Here is a 22842-nt window from a genome sequence, read left to right as displayed (position 1 = left end):
TATTATGCATTATTACTGCCGCAAGTAGATACTTGAACACTTTTGTTATGAAGAATGGGCTGCAGAATGAAATACAAAAATATTTCATAATTTTATTTATTTAGATCAAATCTGAAATATACATAAACTGTGAAGTCAACTAATTACAGCTATTTTTAATTTCAATCGCTAAAACCATATTTCAAGTATTTTCAAATTTAGAGCTACATTAATACACATCTTTCATCGTTGCTTTAGTGTGATTTATTATAGATATTTCAACAATAATTATCGAATGTTTAAAAACTGAAAATGAGATAAAAGTGTAAACAATCTTGTAGCTTACGATCTACGTTTACAGTACACATAATGAAATCGTTAAAAATTTCAGCAAAAGTGGCTTCTGAGAAATTGATTTAATCTTAGTAATTTATTTTAGAGAAACTTTTCCTGGTTTACTTCTTGAAGCAGGATACTGGGTTGAAGTAGCAGAGACGATAGCGGCTTTGACGCTTGATTTCGTTGCCACTGCGCAAGGCTCTCTCAAATCCTGGATATTCTTGGGCGTTCAAGTTACTCAACTGGCTGTAAAATAAAACAAAAACATAAATTGCGATAATGTAAATAAATTCAAACAATAATTAGTCCACCCTAAAATAATCATTAAACAGATCAAAAAGGGAGGCCTTTGAACTGCTCCGAAATTGGAAAGACCGGAATTTACATCGGAAAGCTAATTAAAAAGTCTTTTACATCGAGGGCAATAAGCTTTTTATCAAGCAAATTATATTAAAAAAAATTCCATTCAGATTTTAAAAGACACGTTCACTTAGGATTATTAATTTTAAACTCGTAGATACACTTTTCAACTAATGCGACATTTTCAGTCTTTTTAAAAATGGAGGTAAAGGAGCACGTTTCTTAAATATTAATCAGTGTTTTTAGCAAGGTAAAAGTATATATTCTACCTTAGTTGATTTAATTCCGCCATTCTTTGAGCAATCAATTCCAGCTGCCAGGGCCTGAGGCCAGTATCGATGCTATTGAGGGATGGGAGGGATGCATCTTGATCAGCACTAAAGCCCTAGGGGAAAAGTTCGTTATTACCCGATAATAAAATTGCGTAAAAGAATTAAATGATGTGTGGCCGTTTGTGTGTTCGTTAAGTCAAAAGCGAGATTCTATTATTCAATAATAGAATTTTGTATACAGTCCATGTTCTCGTCAAAGAGTCTGCAGCGAGTGCAAAAAGTCAAAAATTTCCAAATAGGTCAAAATTATATGTGAAAATTCTAGCTTATTCCAGATTGGGACCGCATACAGAAGGATAAACTGGTACAACCCCATGCAGCAACACGATTTTCTGTCTTTTTGGTCCCTCCAGTCTATATTAGGCGTTGCACGTATCCCAATCAATTTAAGCTCTTTCAGATTGCAAAATCATATTTTTACGCGCTCGACGAAGTACTTTGATGTAAATGTGGCTCAGGGGTAGCTAGAAGGAGTTTTAGGTACAAATTTCATGTTATCAATTCGACAAACTATAGTTATCCGGTCTTTCTTGCCTCTCAGAGGAACTGACTCAGTTTTCACCGGTACTAAGCTTCAGACGTGTTCTTCTTCATAATTCACTTTCGTATCTTCTATCATCATCATCTGCATCATCCATTGAGGTGCGCACCGAGACTATGTAGAATGTTCCTTAAGAGAGAACTTAAAATGGACTTTTAGGGTATACCAGCGATCGTTTCCAATTTGTATCCTTTCACAGAATGTTTCTGCCGTTCAAATATTAATACATATACATAATAATTAAATATATGTATAATATATAATAAATATATAATATTTAATATACGGGATATTTTTATATTTATATTTTTATTATATTTTTTATATACAGGATATTTCAGAATTATTTACGGCATTATTTGAGGTGTGCATTCTCTAGTACAAAATAAGAAACAAGTTCACATAAACATATCCAGGCTTGAGCTGTAGCGGAGACACAGGGTGTCAAAAGTTAAAAATTAAAAAAATTTAAAAATTAAAAAAAAAAAAGTTTTTATTTTATTGTGCTTGATCTTCTGCAAAGAGAGCTTTAAAATTATTTCATATGCATAGTAAGTAATAGGTGCTGCTTAATATGAGGATAGATTGCCTCCAACTACTACTGGGTAGTGTACTTTTTATGATCTTAGTTTATAAAATACTTTAGAAAAATTTGCTCGTACGCCGCTGGTGAATTTTTATATTTACCTTATGTTCTTCGATCTATTACCTAAATTTCATCTCTCTTGATTTTTGGTCGAATTCAGTTTAGTTTCCTCATAAATTTATTCATTTATAAATTCAATCAAATCTACGGATCCCGGCGTTTTTGGATGTTGTGTATCGGAATTTCCCGATTCTTTCTGCAGCTATTTTTAAAAACTGAACGAATTTCACAGTATTATTAAGTTGCTTGATCTTTCATGTTAGACAAATCACATATTTATGTGACCGAATAAAGTGAACATTGCTCTGAGTATTGTTCTTAGACTGTTTTTGGTTATGGTTTTAATGAGAGCTTTCTTGTGGCATATTCTTTCTTTCAAAATATAATGTTCCTGGACGATGAACAAACCTCCTGGACGAGGATTTTCTCATTTTTATCACTTAAAAAAAATAAAAAATTTTGGGGAGGACATGTGTGGCGTGATATCAAAAAGTAAATTGATGATGAAGGCAGAGAGTCGAAATATCAGGTATTAAATTTAGTGATGTCATCATATGCGAAAGAAATATTCGTTATTTTAAAATTTTACGTAGAGCCAGAAAATACTGGACATGAATTCGCATATGTGTAGTTTTCCCGATACTTCTGGGTTTTCTTATATTTCTTTCAGTCGTAAACCGGAATTTTATTGAGTAACTAAAAGTTCACCATAATTCAACCAAAGCTCTGTAATACCATAGTTTCTGAGATCACGGTAAAGAGCCTCGCATGTTAACCACTTGGTACAGGGATGGGTTTTCACAGTTATAAGTTAAAGAAAAACTAAAAATACATTTTCTTTTACAAAGTTTCACGAAACAGGTGTTTGCTCGATAGAGTTAATGAAGCCTTTAGGTCATCGAAACAAATATCCAACAAAAATTAAATCGTTGAAACAAAACACTTTTTCGGAGACCAAACTCTGGCTACATGACATCAAATGAAACTTTTTGCCTAATTTTTTAATCAAATTCATCGCTTGCATCTCATTGACACACAAACCCAGAACATCCTCCAAATAAATTGAATATCTAATAACGGCGACAATAAAAAGCAACCCACACCGCTAGGCACTTTCAACATTGAAAATATAAATTGGAAAAAGGACGAAGTTTTTCGCTCGATATTCTCTGCCGTTTAAAATACAAGTTACACCAGAAAAAATCATAATAAAATGTGAAAATTTCAAAAGTAGGCCGCAAAACTTTACTAAAACAACCCTTACCTGCACACCCTCTTGGTAATGGGGTGGTTTGGCATTAACAGCCCCCAAAGACAGAATCAACATCGCGAAGAATAGGCGGGAAACCGCTTGCCAGATTTCGTATTGCATGATCTGAAACAAGAATCCTAATTAATGAGCTTGCCATGCGATAATGTGGAAAAACCTCATTAGAGGCGCGATAAAGGATAATAAGCAATATTAATTATTGCTCGCTTGTACAAGGTGATGCTAATAAATATAAAGTTAAGGAGAAGGAAGTGCAGAATTCCGAGTAAGTTATAGATCCTGGTTACGGCATAGGCTAAAGTCAGCGTAGTAAAATTTCATCCAATTTTAACTTTTTTGGACAGCATCTAAACGCTTTCTTTAGTTCTTGGAAGTTAAGCCAGAGTTCAACGCTAATTAGAAAATTAGCGTAATATTTAGGAATATTCAGAAAAATTGAGAATTTTGGTGGATGGTTATTGATACATGTTTTGAAGTGTTGAAGAAACTTGTATGTTTTCTTGCGTTTAGATTTTATAATTGCATCAGTTAAATAAATAGGTGTAAATTTAGAGCACCAAAAGATGGCAAATGTAAAAATAACCGATACAGCTAAGTCAGTTCTGAATTGAGAAGTTTTTAAAAGAATAAATAGCAAAATTATTAAAAATTCGTTGTAGAGCTTTCTAGTTACAAATTTGGTCTAAAATTTTTTCGAAACTTCACGTTTATATGCGTTTACTTCAGCTCAACTAGGATATTGGACTTAGAAGGATCAAATAAAAGAAGATCCGTAAAAATTATGCAACAGAGAAAAACCTTCTATTTTCATATTTTAAATAAAACGCCCGGTATATTTTTTATGGGCTGTATTAGATGAAATTGTTTTTGTTTTAATATGGATTTTCTGCTACTTTCAAGTGTTAAGACTGGTTTTGGTTATCAGTTTGACTTTAATTCTCAAATTATAGATTTTCTATTTTCTTTCTATTTTGAAAAATATACTTACCAGTATTTACTTAAACACAAAATACTCTCTTTAATTAAGTGTAAAAATATTCTTTACTTCAATTAAACAGAAATGTACTCCCCAGAGTTTAATTAGGTGCGGATAATTGTTAACGATATCGATGTGGCTGAAAATATACTGCGTGTTTCATTTAAAATAAAAATTTCTATGTTGTTTTTCCGCTTTGCGAGATCTTCACATTTTCAGCGCGTTTCGAAAACTTATTTTGACGCAACGGGCCACAATTTACGATATATTGGCTAAAAACTTCCCCTTTATTACCCCCTTTATTACATTCGGCAACTTCCTACATTTACTAAGCTATATCGCTTAGCAAGCGGTCATTGTCATCGATGGCGAAGGAAGCATTTGCATACGCCAGAAACTCCCTTTGAAAGTTCTAAGTAAAAGTCCCAAGTGAAATCAAATCGAGAAAATAAAAAATAATTCGACTTCGTGGCTTAGTGCGACAATTACCCTCGGCGACATCTTACGGATTGCGCAATTCGTCCCCAATCAAGTTAATCAAATTACAACAACCCTTTCTAATTATTCCCATCTGTTGAGACCGGTAAATCCAAAACCCTTTCTCCGCGCTCCAAGCCGCTCATTTGAGGTTCTTACAGCCGGACTTTAGCCTTACAATTAACTGAGCCAATTAGACGGAATGGCTAATTAAGAAGCGCTCAAAATTGCAACGAAATCTAGGATTTTTCTTGCATCCTGCTTATTGGAGACAAGCAGGCCTTAATTGGAATTCCGCGTCCTCAAGGTGTCCGGTGCCGGTTGATAAATTGTTGCGTTGGCTGTCATTTCGTTATTGCACTATTTATCTCGGGGACAGATTTAAATATCGTGGTCATTTTTCACGTGGACATGGATATGAGAATCTGCCTAGTCATGATCAAGGGAAAGGTTCCCCATTTATTATGCGTTCATTTTTAGCTAGGTACATATAAAATGCCGCCATAGTGGTTAAGGCATACACGATGACATCACCTTATATCAAACATCCCACATGTGGCAGTTTTGACACTTGAGAGTTGAGGAAACTGTGCAGCTGACGTCCTTCGGATGCTCCTTTCATCAAATTAAACTTTGCACCTGCTGCTTCACTGGCAGGAAATAGTTTTAAAATACGGATAATGTTCTACTTCTTTATCTCTGACCCTCAAATGGGGCGTTTATTGACACCTTTCTATTTGCAGTTATCTTTAATTACCACTAAACTTGATTGAAATTTAATCCCTACCAACAGAGAATACTCTTTGCCCCTCTCAACGGGAGGCCAAGTTTATTTCTCTGTAAATGGTTTATTGTTTCCAGTGCCGCACTTTCATAACATAAAAGTAAAATCCAATATAAAAGCAATACACTTATTCTTAATAGCAAACTAACCTTCTTTTGATATGGTAAAGTGCCTATCAAAGCAGTCAAACGAGGCTGTATATTGTTCTTTTATGATGGGATAAAGTTTTTTGAGTCAACTTCAACCTACATAATAAACATTTTTATTGGTTTTCCCATGCCAATATATTCCTTTTTAACGGGGGTTTAAAAGAGAAATTAATCAATTTAATATACTTCCGAGAACCTGCAAATGACTGCTAATGCCACTTTCGTTCGCTTTGCGACGGAGAATTCAATTTATGCTATTTATTTGATTAGGTTAATTAGGAAAAGTGGGAAGAAAACTCAGGAAGTCGAGGAGTGAAAGACAAGAAATTTTGTATTCGAATTAAGTAGATTTATGCAAATTTCATCGTCGTTGGGTCCATGTTGGTGCTGCAGAAGAAAAGGAATAATTGTGAGGCTAGTAAACTAGTACGCAGTTAAAATTGGTAAAAGAAAATTTAAAAAAAAAATGTTATTTGAAAGCGAGAAAAACTAGTGGTATCAATATGGTTTCGTTCAATGTTAAAAATAAAAACAACATTTCTTAAATCAACTTCATTTATCTTTAATGCTTTCCGTTCTTTCCTGAGGATTTCGATAGCGAACTTAGGTCAGCTTCGTAAGAAAACATTGCATCGATAACTTAAAGGTCAAAATGTGGATGTTTTAGTCTCGTTCCTTTGGCGCACCACTAAATAACATAAACGATTCACTTTTTTTAATAGATTTCTTTAAGCTCTGGCCTAATCACAAGTCGTCTCGATCTCTCCCATCCTCCACGCATCTACTAAAAACCCATTAAAAATTCAAAAGAACTTGACTTTTAGTTTAATTTAAACACACACACTGCTTTTAAACTGGACTTAAAAATCCCATTTTCTTTCCTGCAGAGTTCTTGTTGTTTAACCACCAGAATTAATGCCAACTTTTAAATCCAATTAACCGGCACTTAAACTATTAGTCAAACTTAGCTCTTGGAGGGTTATAATTTATTCAAAAAGCCAGCAAGGCGGGAGCTTCCTTAGCCAACTAGCCTAAAGGAATTAGTTCCTCAGTCGGCAATTTTCGCGATTACGGTTGAAAATTTGTTTTAATGTAATTCTCACGCATTCATTTTCTTCACATTATGTTAACACGAACAGAAGAACTCATTTAGAATGAAATCGGGTTACTTTACTGCTGGCAATGCGCGGAGCCATTTAGGGCCATATACTCGTAAGATTACGTTCAAGATTTTTTTTCTTTTTTGGCAGACGATTTTTTTTTATTACCGCGGAAATGTACATTTATTTATTATACATATTATTTTTTGCATTAATTAGAAGATAAGGAACTACCAATATCTCCTAATGGCGCGAGCTAATTCGGCCGTCGCAGAACTATGTCAGCACCCTCAAGGGAAAATTGTTAATTTGCTAATAATTTGATTACAAATTAATCCTCGCGGATTTTTATCAAAACTCATCAATTTTATGCCCGAAAAATTACCCTCAAATGCCTCTTACTCCTCATTTTTCAGCATGCGCAAACCAAGCTGTAACGTGCTAAGTGCGGTTCTAGGACAATTGCTCATGTTCCTTTCCGAACTGTTAATGAAAACTCATTATATCAACTCATTATTAGCATAACTTAATTGAAAAAGCTAAAACGGTGACGCATTAGCATACTTCGCCTTGACTATCAACTGGGAGGGGAAAGTCTTGGATAACTTCAAGGAGTTGCGAGGAGGTTTAAACTTTAGCCATGATTATCATATCTCCATAATTCTTGAGAGGAACAACTGAAGTAATAAAAAGTTTAAGCTGTCGGGGAAATTACTAAATTACTATCCTTTGGAAATTTTTAATGCGGGTTTAATAGGACACGCTATCCGTATCTTATCAGCTATTCATTTCATCCAATAATGTCGAATACACAAGTTGTATGCAAGCCAAAGTTATTGCGGCACGAGTTTTTCATTATACTGAGCGTTGCAGAAAAGCGCCACAACACAAAGTTACGATATTTCAAACGGACGTGGGAATGTTATTTAATATTCTGATTCTGCTTAAAATCCTCAATATTTTTTATATACAGGATGTATCAGAAATAAGTCCGTTAATTTTAACTGGCGGTAGATCTCGTTAAGAGCAACCATTTTTCTATGTGCCATTTTCCTCGAAAACCACTTTTTCATTCTTACATTTCCCTCCTTAAAATTCATGACACGCCAATGAAGCTTTTTGTCGAATTAACATTATTTTTCAGGAAAAAGAGTCGGATTGACCCGTTGATACTTTCCTGCGTACTTTCGTCAACAAACGAAATTTATTTGGTACTGCGTAGGTACAAAAACTTGCCAACCTTTTTTGCGGTTCTTTTTGGAATGTGTTTGTTGTTAAGTCGACTAAGTCAGTGCCGAGCAGTGAAATTTCTCCAAAACTATTTTTAATTTTACCTGTATGATCAGGGATGATCGAAAAAAAAGTATTAGGTAATTCTAAAAAGTATAGATATGTAATTCCATATATGAAATATATTAGGGATTTTGTCTAAAAGCAAAATATCACATAAAATTACATTGAAATCTATTGAAAATGCCATCATAACTCCGTGTCCTGTGGCTTTTACGAAACACCAGACATGTTAAAAAAACCCATCCTGTAATAGATTTTGGTTGCATACCACAACTCCAAGTTTAACGTTGCCTAAACAGCTGATTAGGTATCGATATGGCGAAATGTAACCGATCACCCTGTACATACAGAAAATATGATGGACACACTTTAAAAACCATTGTAGTCTGACTTGGATCAGGTCCAAATGAAGTAATCAAGGCATTAATTTTGTTGCCTATAGTAAACCCTTTTGGGGTAATTGTGCCTGAAAAGTATTTTATAACTGAATTCCTCTTGCCTTAAAATTTTGTAATTTTCATGTATTGTCATCAAATAAGGGTCTTCTTTATCAGCAATTTGTAATGAATCAACAGGCTTACCTTGCTGCTTAAACTGAACTCTTGAAAGGGTTATTACAAATACAAACTGGGCCTTCTTGGCCATAAGCATGAATTCAATTTGTAAAAAACAGTAGTGTCCTTTTACCAGAATCATTTCATCTTTCTTTCAAATAAGAAGCAGCAAATGGAAAGTTGGAACAAAAGTGGGAAATATAATAATTTAGTTTAGTCGGTCTGTGGAGGCACATGTTGCTCCAATGTTCCGCTGATTCAGTTATCCCGAAAAAGGGCAAGATGTGTGTAAATGCTCGCCAATCTGGAATAGTATTAGCATAAGCACATGAGGGCATTGTTATAGGTATTTGGAACTAAAAAAATTCTGTTTTTTCCATAGAAACTTTTTTGTAAATTGAAAAATAATCTTTTTTATGCTTTTTTTTCTTTTCTTTTTTTGTTTCTTTTAAATGCTCCTCCTTGGGTGATCGAAATTGTCTCCGAAACGAAAAAAATGTAATTTTATCCAGGCTCTTGGCACTTCATACTCCTTCAATTTTCAAAGTCTTTTATCATTCGAATGAACACGAAAGGAAAAAGATTTTGCTTTGCATCGCAATCAAACGGCCCACTGGTCAGTAACGGGAGGACTTTCGTCATTTTCTTTCCATTATTGTTATGTGCCTTAAATCAGCGTCTGTTTTTGTTTGAGGAAATATCCGGCGTAATGCATGTCGTCTAACTTGAATACATTTCTTTCGAAGTTCGTTGTAACTCCAGAGTGTATTACGCCTTTGTGGACATTAAATTATAAATAAACTTTAACGAAAAAATAATGTATTGCTTTGGAAAGCAATGTAGTGTACGTTATTATTAATGGAAAATTTGGGTGTCATCTATTTTTAGAAAATCTGAGGTCAACTCTGGACTTGCCAGAAAAACACAAATAACTTCCGATGTCTGCAACGATGTTCAATAAATTGTAAAATGTATTTCCATTGCCATCGTAAAAAACCTATACCCATAAACAAAATAATTATTCATTATTTATTTAAAAGGAAACTGGTCTAGGACCACTGATAATTACTGCTAAAACGTATTAAACAAATTATAAACAAATTTGTATTAACTTATTGTGTTATTCTTCATAATGGGATATGCGCATCCTTTAGAAGTTGAAATTTAATGGTATAATTTGCAATATAATGCGATCTATAATTAATAACGCAGACACAACCAACGGGTCTATCTACACTGCAGGAACGCATGCTGTTATTTGGACCGAAACAGCATTTTTTCTTCCAATCTCTTGAGATTCAAACAATATCGTGAGCGTCATTTTCCGCAAATAAAGAGTTTTTTCGATAATGATCTTGGTGTTACGTCATTTTTATCGGATGACGAGAAAAAATTTTCTAATAAAAGAAGAAAATTTTTAATATCTATCAAAGGAAGTTCCTGCCTAAACGAAGATTTGACAGAGAAACTAGTAACGAATAGGGTTGTGACATGAACATTCATTTCTTCACCAGTTAATTCAAGTTCTAGGATTCTAGATCATCCCCCCCTCAAAAGCAATGCATTGCGGCGGTTGCTGTTTAGAGAAAAGGGAACCCCGAGGTGCTTAAGTGCATGGGGCGACTCTTGCCTATATCACATTTGGCCACATTAAAGTCTAAGGTTCCTGGGATAGATCCCAAATCACACGATCGACAGGAGACCAGACCGGGTATTTTAGGAAGTTTCCACCTTGTGAGAAATCCAAAAAGGTTCTAGTGCTGTCTTTGGTATGTGAAATTTCCATCACATAAAAGAGCTTAGAGAAAAGCGCCCTTTTCTGGAGGGTGGTATTTTGAAACGAGTGGAATGCGATCAACATTCTTTCTTCAGCAAACAGAGTTTTCGAGAACTGTCTTTGTTCCATGAAATATCAACCATGCGAAAGAATGTCTATTGGAAGACGCTAAACTTTGTTAAGTAGTCTAGAGAGAGACTCAACTTGTAGATTTGGACCTTAAAAGATATGATTAATGCTAACAATTTTATATTTTGTAGTGATCATGACGAAGCATGTTTCTTTCTCCTCCCTTCAACCTCAGCTGAAAACCAAAATAAAAGCTGAAGACATCAATTCGTGTACGATTTTAACGAAATAACTCAACACAATGTTAAGAAATGCTTTCTAGATTGTTTAGACGTGATGAATTGAGAAATCTCGATGGGTTAAGGATTTACCGGTCCATATAAATTGCCCTTTTGAGGCAAAATATAGCGACATTGTTTGTTTTATCCCGTTAAATTTTTAAGCGAACAGGTACACTTCCATCAGGAAAATTCCTGCAATTTTGCAGATTAAATAAATGGAATTGGAGCTCAAATTGTTATAGAAAGCTAGAGAGGTTTTCCAGTAAGGTATTTGCAGTTTCAGGATTTCAATTGTCTTATTTGTGGAGTTAAGAACTGGAGATTAAAACCAAACCGGTCTCGTAAATCTATCTGAACATAAAATAAAACTATAACTCCCATTGTCACCTGTTTCCACGCTTCGTTCCCAACTAGTGTAAAACTTGAAATGAGAAATCTATAAACAATATCGCTTAAACCGACTATGTATAGTTCCATTTTCCCATAACAATTCTATTGAATCCCTGAGGAATGGGCAATATTGGCTTGTCGAAATGTTCAATTTGTAGGAATATAAATCGGAATTGCTCCGGGACATATCTCCCAGTTTAATGACCAACGCACGTATGCATTTTATGAAGTTTATTCGTCTTAACTCAGAGGTTTAAGTACTCGTTAAAAGTGCGAATTAAACTGTATGGGTTAAATTTGAATGCGAGAGAAGCGTATTTGAAAATTTTAATTTTATCACAAATCTTTTTAATTTAATCCCAGTTCACCGTAAATCCTTTCCTAACTGCTTCAATCAAACTGATAGTCAACCTTTGTTGGATCTGAACTGTTCCAAGCAGCAAATATCAAAGAAAAAATAATTACTTGCCGCAACGTCATTCAGTATGCACACACGTAATGGAAGTTCCGAAGGATCTTAGTTCAGTTTATAACCAAGCTTCTAAAGTTTCCCCTGCGGTAACGTCATCCAGTATGCAAGGTAACTTTTGCAGGGTAAGATTAGATCCAGTTGAGTTGAGTCAAGTTGAGCAAGAAATTTTTAGTTGAGGAAGGGGCAGTTTATAGCGGAGCTCTTTTTTTAAAAATCCTGAATTTTAAACTGCTCAAAAGGGAAATCAAACTTCATATACTAACAAACTAAAAAATAAGGCTAAAACATTACCTAAGGAATTCACGTTTAAACCTTGCGTTTTCGAACTTTAAACTTAATTTGATTAACATCTCCCTCAGGAGAATTGTGCGGAGATTCGTGAGAAAACTTCTCCATTGGGGATGATAGCGTTCGTTATATGCTCGTCCAATAAAGTACTATTATCGTTAATTTCGTTCAAACATATTACGAGCAGCTTACAGAATGGAGCCTTATAATTTTAGTTCAGTTAGGTAAGATTGTGAGATATAAATATTGAGCATGCACATCTAATGTGAAAATCATTGCACATTTACACCATTGTCATATACATACAGTGTGGAAGTTTTGGATGGAACAGTCCATATAACTAAGATGCCGAAAAAATGCGTCCAAAATCCTCGAAGACGCAGATTTTGATTTTTTCTTGCGGTTTTTTTATGGTAAATTCATGTATGTCCTTTTCAGGACCAAAGAAATTTTAAAAGAAGTGCACTTTCTATTTCTGAAATCATCATCACGAATAGTTTTTAGATTTTAGACATCATCAGTTGTATTTCAATTTTCTGATTTGCATTTTAAAAAAAATTGGTTAAAGTCAGCAAAAATTTCAGAAATCGTCATTTGAATTTCAGAATATTAATTAACGACAAATTTTGGCTTAGATCGAAATTTTCCTCCAAAGCCCCGACTACGTGATCTGCATGCCAAACGCGGTGTTGAAAATATGCAAACTTCTCAAATATTTATTGATATACAAGGTGTCCCATTTGAAAACATATAATACATCTTAATAACTCAATGATAAAATATTCCCTTTAGGAGAAAATACATACATAAACACCCTGTAGTTCTGAAACTAGCATCTGCATCCAGATAGAGAGTTTCTGGATTAAATACTTAATAAATATGAAGAGAAATATGTCCGAAGTTAGTCATTTCTTTTAAAACGCAAGTGACCTTTCAAATAGAAGTGATATTTCAAAAATACAAGAAGAGCTTCTGAATTACAACCGAACATCGTGTCAAATCAATTTTCTTGATAAAAATCAGCGTGCATATCCCTGCGATACAACGTTTTTCAGGCAAAAATACAATTTTTTTTTGAAAACGAAAAAACGAAGTAATGCCAAATACATGCTAAAATATTAAAAATCATAAAATGTTACTGAAATGAAAACTAAAATTCGCTTGCTAAACACACCAAGTTGAAACTCTATACTTTTGCAATAGCTTTTAGTTCACCTTACATACCATCAACGAAAGAGCTTTCGAAAAACGGTCATCGAGGGCCCTGATTCTTGAAGGAAAGAGCTTTTAGAATATTTTTAGTTTGAAACACCTTATTTGAGTCAGTTAATGTCGCAATTTATCATGCCACATCGTAAAGTTTCTTTAAACACTGAGCGATTTTTAGTCAAATCCAAAACTCATTTTTGCACATAGTAAAAATTGTTAATAACAATAAACAAATTTTTTTACCACCGTTTTATGCTTTTCTAACAAATTTCACAAGAAATATTTCACACAACGAATTGACTCACCTGTTAACCTACCCTTAGGCACACAAGCACTAAGCTGACACAAAACTCTCTGGCAAACAAATTTTGTACAAAATTGTTGCGTCGTGTCCGCTGATGACGAAGTAGTTGTGAAGTTGCTTTTCCTTTCCTGGCACAGGAGTGTAAAGACTTATCAAACTCCGGTTTCTGTTTTATATCTGAATCGGCCAATCCACGAGACGAGAGTTGCGTGACGTTTCACATTCGCCGGCCAATCCGCACACGATTTGACACTTTTTCTGTGATATCACGTTTTGGCAACGTAGACGTGGGCTGAAAGTTGCCTTTTGGCTGCCTAGTGGTCATGACGTCAATGTTAGGCATCTTTCTGACGTCATCAAAGAAAATTTCATTTAATCACAATAGTCACTTACCAAGTTTGCATACCCGAGAAAAGGGAATTTCGCAAATCTAATAAGTTTCACAACAGCCTAAAACGCACACGTCCAAAACATAAAACAACCATTTCGCATGTTAACTGCAATCTATTGTAAGACGAGCTTCCAGCGTTTCATCCAGGATTTGAGGATTATGGTAAAGTTTAAGCCATCTAAAGCCGCGTTTATGTAGGTAGACAGGTAAGACATGTTCAGATCCGCAATGCAATCCTAGATACGAAGTGTAAAGTTCTCACAACAGTTTCGGAAAGAAACAAAGACAAATTAAATTATTCAAATTTTTTTAATTATTAAAGTTTGCTCTTTGGATACTCTTGGATTTAAAGCAAGAGGCTTTATCATTATAAGAACAATTTTCGTAATTGGGTTCCAAGGCACAATAACTGTCTTCATCTTGCGTTCCTTCAATAAGTCTCCAGTTTCAAGACAAAATAGAGCCTCAAATTTGTACTTAACAGCGAAGTTATGTAACTCAAAGACGAGTTAGTTTCTATTCCAGTCAGTATCCTTAAAAGCGACGTATCAGTTAATAGCAAAATTATAGCAATTGTGTATTCACCGAATAAAATTGTTGTATGGACAATACGTAAATGCATTCATTACGCCTGTTGTATTATCGTTGCTAATGGCGACAGTGTTGCAACAATGTTGTGTCAAATTTGACAGTTAAATCATTTGTTCAACTAAAAGGGCTTAATTAAGATAATAAACTCGTTTATGCATTTGGTAAGTGACGACACCTAATTGATATTATTTTCGACATTTGGCAACATAGCAACATGTTACATCCTTGAGAGCCGGGGCCCTAGCAAGTGTAAAAATAGTATGACGCATTTCTATTGGTGGAAAATGCCTATTTGACAGGTAAGACGTTCTCGACACTGGCTTGTTTTCAGATAAAATGACAATTGCCACTATTAATAATTTTCAGAATAGAACGTTGTTGCCGTACGTCTTTGTGTGCTTTGAATTTTAACTTGGATAATAATGAATGAAATGTGTTTTATTAATGTTTCGAAATGCTTTTTCTGAATTAAATAGCAATAAATTCATAAAACAATAAATATGTCTTATTACCATAATACCAAAACTACATTTGTATAATAATAATATGGATCGAATACGCAATAAATAAAAAAAAATGTTGAGCTAATCTTTTAATATCTATCAGGGAAAACAGTCATGGTTTTTATCATTAATTTCTAACGAAATGTTTGCATGCTAATATAATAAACATTATCCATCATCATTCCTGAACCATGACAGGTATATTAACAAATAATTGGAATTTAATTAACTTTGTATTAAGAACTACAGGATGTGCTTCCTGTGGGTGGCAAAAGCTAGGATCGGTAGGTTTCCTAGCGATCGTATCTATTACCATCGATGGTTACATATGTAAAAGCTGAATATTTGATGTTACTTATGGTTACACAAAATCCAAATCGTTCTTTCCATTAAAATATTTACTTTTTATTAATTACGTGTATTTTCATGGATTTGGTCTATGAGCATTCGCAACCAGTGCGTAACTAGAAAAACATGTTCAGCCCACTGGCACTAAAGATAAATATACATTTTTTTGTAAGCGTTCCTTTCCCACCCTGTATAATAATACCACTGAAAAGCACGGAAATCTTAATACTTCAGCAAAAACTTGATTAAAAAGTCTTCAAAACTGCGCGAGGCGCAGTCAAATTCGTTTATTCGTTTTGAAATCGCGAGACTTTAAAAATTTAACATTTAAAGTACTTAAAAAATCTCTTAACCCGATTGGGATAATGAGCAGTCCATTTTAGTTTCAGCTTTATGGATATACAGGGTGCGTGTATAGAAAAAAGCTTGGTACGTCATCTTTGTCCTACTCTGTAGCAAATTGCAAATACCCCGGCAGAGGTGTATCTAAATCCGAATGCAGCCTCGTCTTTTCTGAGCATTATGCTTTGCATTCACCTTTTTATATGCATTATTAAATGAAATACAGAATTTAAGATAAAACTACGAGTTCGCGTGGTTGAGGCGATACTCTGACGTACCACGGACGGTTTGGTGATCTGCAGTCAGATGAGGCAAAGCTGGCCATGGAAAATAAAAAAGAAGCGTTTAAAGGGAGGTGTGTGTCATTGTCACTGCCGTTGTAAGCAAGAGTATATGATTACATGAGCTGTAATAATTTTAAATAAATTTCATCACGCTACGTGGAAGAGGAACTTTATCACGCGCTGACAGTGAATCAGGATGTTCGTATAGAAACAAATTTAGTATTTGATTTTTTTCTAGTCCTGCGTCACAGATTTCTTTTCCTCAATGACAAAATTTGTCAGTGACACGCCCCTTCGCCGCTGCTGTTTTACTTTTCATGGCCAACCTTGCCTCATGGGATTGCAGATCACGAAATATTCCGTAACACGTCTGGGCATTACCTTTATCACGTGCACTGGCAGAGTATCGAATTAAATTATGTATTTCATTTAATAGAGTAAATAAAAACGAAATGATCGGAACAGCTGGCACATATGCTTAATTTGAAATTGGGCGAAATTAATTTTTTAGATAATAAATAGTGCACTATGCGCACTTGTGCTATTTTTATTTTAAAATTAATCGTCAGTTTTCAACGCATTTTTCGTCCCATACGATAAAATGCGTGTCAAGGCTTACGAGTGAAATATTCTACAACTGGGTCGCAAAAACGTAACATTCGGTTCATTAAATTCTTCTCCCAATTTAACTCGTGTTTCGAAAATTCTAAATCATTTTAGGCCAACGTGCGTTCATGCATATTGATCGAAAAATTTATCGACATTTTTCAATGTACTTGTTGCGTCACATATGATAATTTTTATTTATTTTATATATTTATTTACATCTGTTATTTAGTGGTTATTCTGCGTATGATTACTTTATTCACAATTATACCTATCGGACAATTCAAAAAACTACTTTCGTCCACCTTCTAGCAGTAATCGTGAAAATCATACGATCCTCTGTATCCGCCCTGTAAAGAAGTTGTGATATTTTAATCAATTCCAGGATACAATCTGTTTATCTAGAGATTGAATATATACTTTTTCAATTTCAATTCCAAACATTTGTCTTCTCATATCGAATTAAATTACTTTATTCATTGAGAATTTATTATTAAATCCTCTGAATTTTTTCAGCAGTGCGTTAAACATTATCCCTCTACTAAAGCAGCAGCAGGAGCAGGAATAATACATATCGTGGACAACCCCATTTTAACTTGGATTCCATGACTGTTTTCTGCATTATGCCGTGAATTAACTTTAATTTTTAAAGCATTTAGTCTTTTATTTATGCGTTACCTTCGTACGTTATTTATAAAATTGATGCCAATTTATGTGGAATAAAATGCATGACGTGAAACTCTAGCCCCATGCTGCTCCTGTGAGTGCGACCTGAAATGCGACCCTTAAAAATATTAATTGTTGGTTCGGGGCTTTTTCATTTTGCTGCAAGATCAGGTATCTTGTTTTACTATTATTAATTAATACTGTCCTTTTGCCATAAGAGCCTGTGAGTGCTCTTGCACGGATAGCAACAACAATCGTTTAACATATGTTGTTTAAACAAGCTAACTTAATGGGGTCAAGTATGTAGGTCAGAGTGCGGGATTAAAGAGAATTGTTCAATGTAGAAATCGGTCCTTGAGTAAATTAATAATTAATTGTCAATCCAATTTTGTGGGCAATTTTCAATATGCGGCTGTCAAACACAAAATACAAGCCTTGCAGGCTATAAAACAAAACTTTAGATGCCCTATTTCGCCGGTTTCAGATACGAGGTCACACACATGCATTTCACAATTATTGGTAGGTACGTTGTTTTTTACAGAAATTGGAACATACAGTAGCCATTGGGGTAATTAAAAACGGAACAGAAAGTCTGTTCAAAAACAAGAGTATTTCGAAATTAATTCGCGAACTAACAGGGGCGTGCCTAACAAGAATCCGTGGAAGAAAGCGTAGGTAAGCCACAACGATTTTAAAAAAATAATTTTGACTGCCTTTGGAACCACACTACGCCAATGATTTTTGTAGCAGCTGTGTAGAGCCAAATTAGCTCTGAAATCTTAAGATTTTCGAATTCATTCGAGGACAAACAGAGACGTACCAAATACAAATCTGAGGAAGACCAGATGAGAATCTGTGCGAGGAATTAAACGATTTTTGAAAACAATGTTGCTGCCTTTGAAGGGACACTATGCAATGTGTTGTATGTAGTTTTGTAGATCAAGTTTTTTGTATCAATTGTAATATTTCCAAATTGATTCTGAAATAGACTGAGAGCTTTGCAGATGGTAATTTGGGGGGGGGGGGGGGTAAAATGTATGTAGGAATTTGCAATTTTTAGTAAAAAGCTGAACTGTTCTTATTTCTGGAGGTCAACCATGAGGATCTTGGTAACCGTGAAGCCACGAAGTTGGTTGGGATAACGTTGCGTAATTTATAGAGTTTAAATATAACCAGGGTAAAAATTTGAAAAGTTCCGATGGTTTTCAGACATATTTGAAAGAAACTGAAATTTGAAACAACTTTTAATTTTTTGCTTTGCCGACATATTGAAAATCAGTTCTTTCGATTTTTAGCAACTATCATCAATTTTATCAATTTTTTTTCTTACGAGCGTTATTTTGGATTTTCACACTTTTCAGTTCACCTGTTTTCGGATTACAATGATGTACATGTTAAGGTTGATCCTTGTAGTTTGATGAAAACATCAAAAACACTGCTTTTGCAACGAGTACTTTGGAAATAAAGAAAACTATGAGAGGCGCGCCAAGAGTTCACTCTTCACTTCCAATTAGAGCTCTATGCGTGTTCTTTAATTCTGCGTGGGTTTTACAACGCCGCTTCTTCGTAGTTTGGTCTTTAAAATTGTGATGATCTTCCTTTGCAGCTCATTAATATCGCTGAATACAGATTTGTAAATGAGGTATTTCATAGTTTCCCATAAATAATAATCCAATGGAGAAAGATCTGGTGGACGTGCTGGCCAACGCATGTCTCCATTGTTTGAAATTCCTGCACCGGGAAATATTTTACATTTGGACAGTGTGAATTTTAAAGGGCGATTTTTGTATTTAATTAAGACTCTCCCCCCTGCCCGATAAGATAACCTCGTACCTCTTACGGTTACCGAGATCCTCAAGGTTGAGCTCCAGAAATGAATACACCTGCATAATTTTATAGCACAAAAAATTCTCTTTAAATTTAAAAATTTTCAAATTAATTCTGGACTATAACAAACCAGGGTGTGTCAGAGACTTATACAGATTAGATCTAGCATAATTTTTGAAAGCAACGTTTTTTTTTTTAATATTTTTGTTGGTCTCAAATTTAACACACAATACTCTGTGACTTTGCTACATTTATGTCGATAGATTCATGAGAAAATGTTTCTTAAATGTAAACGCGACAACAGAATCCAAATCGACGGATGTGAAGAAACATGAATTTTCCAGGAAAGAGCTCAATGTGGCGATTCCTATAGGTATCTTGGCAGCTCCCACGTGACATCTTTGATGTGCCTCCATTGAGCTCAACTTCTTTGCGTTATGTCTAATTGCCAATTAGCTTATTTACGTTATTCAGCTATTGCAATAAGGACGGCTGCGGCAGGGATCTAGCGAGAACTAACTTAGTTATTGTTTGCTCCATTTGGCCTTTGAAGGCCTCACGTCTGTGCATAGAATATAGCATGCAAACGTTTAATATGTCAGTTTATAACAATAATTTTATGAAGTCGGTTTATAAGGGAAGGTGTATGAGGCACGTCCCAAAATTATTGATTCAAAGTTTGTATGCTGGATCATTATGGGTCAACGCTTTTTGACCTTTCTATCCTTTAACTTCCTGGCTGGTCTTAATTTCCGCATATTCTGCATCTCATACGCCGTGAAAAGCGGGTTTTATCTTTTAGCCAAATATTTAAACTGGGATGGAAGAATGTCGAGTATTCAACCACATGCACACGCATTTTGATGTGCCACAGAAACATTCGAAGATATAATTTAATTAAAAGTCCTACATTTAGAAATTAATTTATTCGTGCAAGAATTTTAACCTTCGAACAAACTTGAACTTTCGTATCAGGTCTATAAAATGGGATAATAAGTACATTTGTTTTAATAAAAAATTAATTTTTCGGTTTAAATAATTTTTTGACTCTTTCTCTGAGTCTTTCGACAAAACGCCGCTTCCCCCAACAAACAACATTGTGCTATATTTAAGAATCTACATATGTTTTTAGATCCAGGGAGTAAAGCAATTTTTGGAAAGAAAGGCATAGTACCTCTGTTAACGATTTTAATGTATTTTTATAACACAAAATTCCAAATTCTCTGGAAATAATTAGACAATTTCTGTAAAAATCCTACCTGCCCCTAAAACCACTACGCCAATGGCCGCTAGCTTCAGGAGGTTTTGAAGTGCGAAATTATCTCTTTAAATTTATACATTTTTAAAAAATTTCATGGGCCAGATGGGAATCCGAGGGGAAAATCTATTTTTCAAACTAAGAAGAATTTTCAAGAATTCTAGCTGCCTTTGAAGCCACACCATGTCAGTTACTTTTACGTGGTTTTGTATTAATTCATGATAAAGTCGAGGCGTACTGGTCAAAAACACCAGAAAATTTCTTTTCATTCCTTGCTACGTTTAAAGCTGCACTACACCAACAAATGTTAACTAGTTTTACAGTTCAAAATCGTTTCTCTAGGGAGAAGCAAAAATTAGGAAAGAAAATTGCTGTAATAAAATAAGAATTTTTTTAATAAGTAATTACTACCTTCAAAGTCACGTTACGCCTATGTATTTTTATAGTGCACAATCTCGTCTTGAAATCTTAAAATTTTCAAATAAATTTAAGAACACACAACAAAGTACCAGACAAAATTCTATAGCTCTTTGGTATTTTTTTAGTAATTATAAATATATAATATGTCACTCAATAAATCTCCAGTCTAACTAAGAAAAACAATTTTTTTTTAGAAATCCGACTTCATTCATCAACATACTCTCATTCAAGAGTGATACATTCCTTCTAACGCTCCTCCAACTTTTTGATACCTTTGTCGATTTTTTGTCGAACGATTTGTCTGTGTTCTCAAAATACAGGCCTCAACTTCGGCAATCACTTCTTCATTTGAGCCAAATTTCTTTCCCTGGAACATCTTTTCGATGTTTGCAAAAAGTAGTCACTAGGGCCAGGTCTGGAGAATACGGTGGGTGAGGAAGCAATTCAAAGCGTAATTCATTCAATTTAACTAGCGTTTTCATCAACTTGTGACGCGGGGCATTGCCTTGGTGGAACAGCATTTTTGAACTTTTGCATGTGAGGCTGTTTTTTCTCCAATACGATAATACCACGTAATTTTCATTATTAATAGTTTTTCTTTTCTAAGATAATCGATGAACAAAATATTATACCACGTGCATCCCAAAATACGGACGCCATAACCTTTTCAGCTAATTTTTGAGTTTTGGTCGCTTTGGACGACTTTCACCGGCTGCTGTCCACTCAGCTGACTGTCTTTTTGATTCAGATGTGTAGCAATGGATCCATATTTCATCCATTGTCACATACCAATGCAAGAAACCCTCTTTACCTCGTTTGGACAATTCCAAACAGTGCTCTAAATCGTTGACCCTTCAAAACTGGGGTCTCTGAAACCAGTATGACATGTAGACTAATTCTGTCATGAAATTTGACACGTATCGTTTGGAGGTTGGTACTATCCAGAAGTCATGTGGGTCTGTCAACAGTGCTGCTCTCTACATATGTGTCAGGCTGAAGACTTATTAAGTGATATGTTATTTGACTCGACCAGTTTTTGAGTAACTTTTGAATATCTAGTTGGAATGGGCCATAAAAGCATTCGCAACCAATAGTTCACCTATGTATTTAGTTATGCCGTAACAGTTTCTTTTTACAACTTGTAATTTTAATATTAAATTCAAACATACATGTCGTACAAAATTCTACAGGAATTTTTGAAAAAGCGAGACAATCAATGATGAATCAGTTGGAATCGTGTGTTTTATCAGAAAGTGGTCATTTTCAACATCTGCTTTGATTTTATAGTATATTATTTCTATTATTGTTCTTGATAGTTGCCAGCCTTCTTTCTAAGAATAGGTTAGTATTAGACAAGAAAACCAACAGACCTTTTTTGCTGTAAAATATTAGGAGAGTCCTAAAATGTTTAAAAAATCCTTTGAGACTCTACATTTTATGACGAAAACGTCTACTGACTCACGTCTAACTGTGCCACAGGGGGAAGATGGAAATTGACTTTATGCTAAACACGTAGCTCAATATCAACCTACAATAACTGCAAAACTTTAAGAACCTAGCATTGACTGTTCCAAATTTATTTCAAATAATAATATATTTTTTTTAATTTTCAACATTCTGTATTTTGGAATCTAACCTTTCCGACCACATTTTTATAGGAACTTTCTTCGTTAAATTGTATAAGTAATTGTGTCCTAAAGTTACGGACCGTACTTAGGAAACACCCTGGGTATTTTCTGAAAAGTTTCGGCGACAGTACAAACGAGTTCCTAAAAAGCTTTTCATAGATTTTTCCGTATAATACATACACATAGAACGAGAAACTGTTTTAATAATTAATTCATCACAATCATTCACAATATCATCGTTCCAGGCAACTGCTTTGTTCCTCAAGAATTAAGTAACAAAACCATTCTCTGAAAGCTGCTTTATTAGTATGGTAAATATCTGCTTCCAAACAATTAGTACAGACAAATTTTCCATGTTTCTGAACAGGAGAAGCAGCAAAAGTAGCAG

General features: G+C 34.5%; 3 protein-coding genes across 3 annotated transcripts in view; 1 reads left to right on the top strand and 2 right to left on the bottom strand.

Annotated features, from left to right (window-relative positions):
• The window catches only part of T48 (FU domain-containing protein T48), a 190272-nt gene that overhangs the window by 83248 nt on the left and 84182 nt on the right, over nucleotides 1-22842 (bottom strand). The gene's annotated exons all lie outside the window — the stretch shown is intronic.
• LOC136408802 (UPF0193 protein EVG1 homolog) overlaps nucleotides 1-22842 on the top strand; it is a 107845-nt gene that overhangs the window by 41348 nt on the left and 43655 nt on the right. The gene's annotated exons all lie outside the window — the stretch shown is intronic.
• On the bottom strand, nucleotides 136-13736 carry AstC (Allatostatin C). The gene is made up of 4 exons (XM_066390067.1): nucleotides 13592-13736; nucleotides 3462-3572; nucleotides 948-1063; nucleotides 136-564 (listed from the first exon to the last, which is right to left on the bottom strand). Exons 2-4 carry the CDS (start codon nucleotides 3567-3569, stop codon nucleotides 435-437), a joined length of 354 nt encoding a protein of 117 aa, XP_066246164.1. The 5' UTR covers nucleotides 3570-3572; nucleotides 13592-13736; the 3' UTR covers nucleotides 136-434.

The sequence above is a fragment of the Euwallacea similis genome, chromosome 5 (assembly GCF_039881205.1).
Source record: "Euwallacea similis isolate ESF13 chromosome 5, ESF131.1, whole genome shotgun sequence".
NCBI lineage: Eukaryota > Metazoa > Arthropoda > Insecta > Coleoptera > Curculionidae > Euwallacea > Euwallacea similis.
The sequence above is the reverse complement of the archived record's forward strand: the minus strand, read 5'-3'. Positions and strand labels throughout refer to the sequence as shown.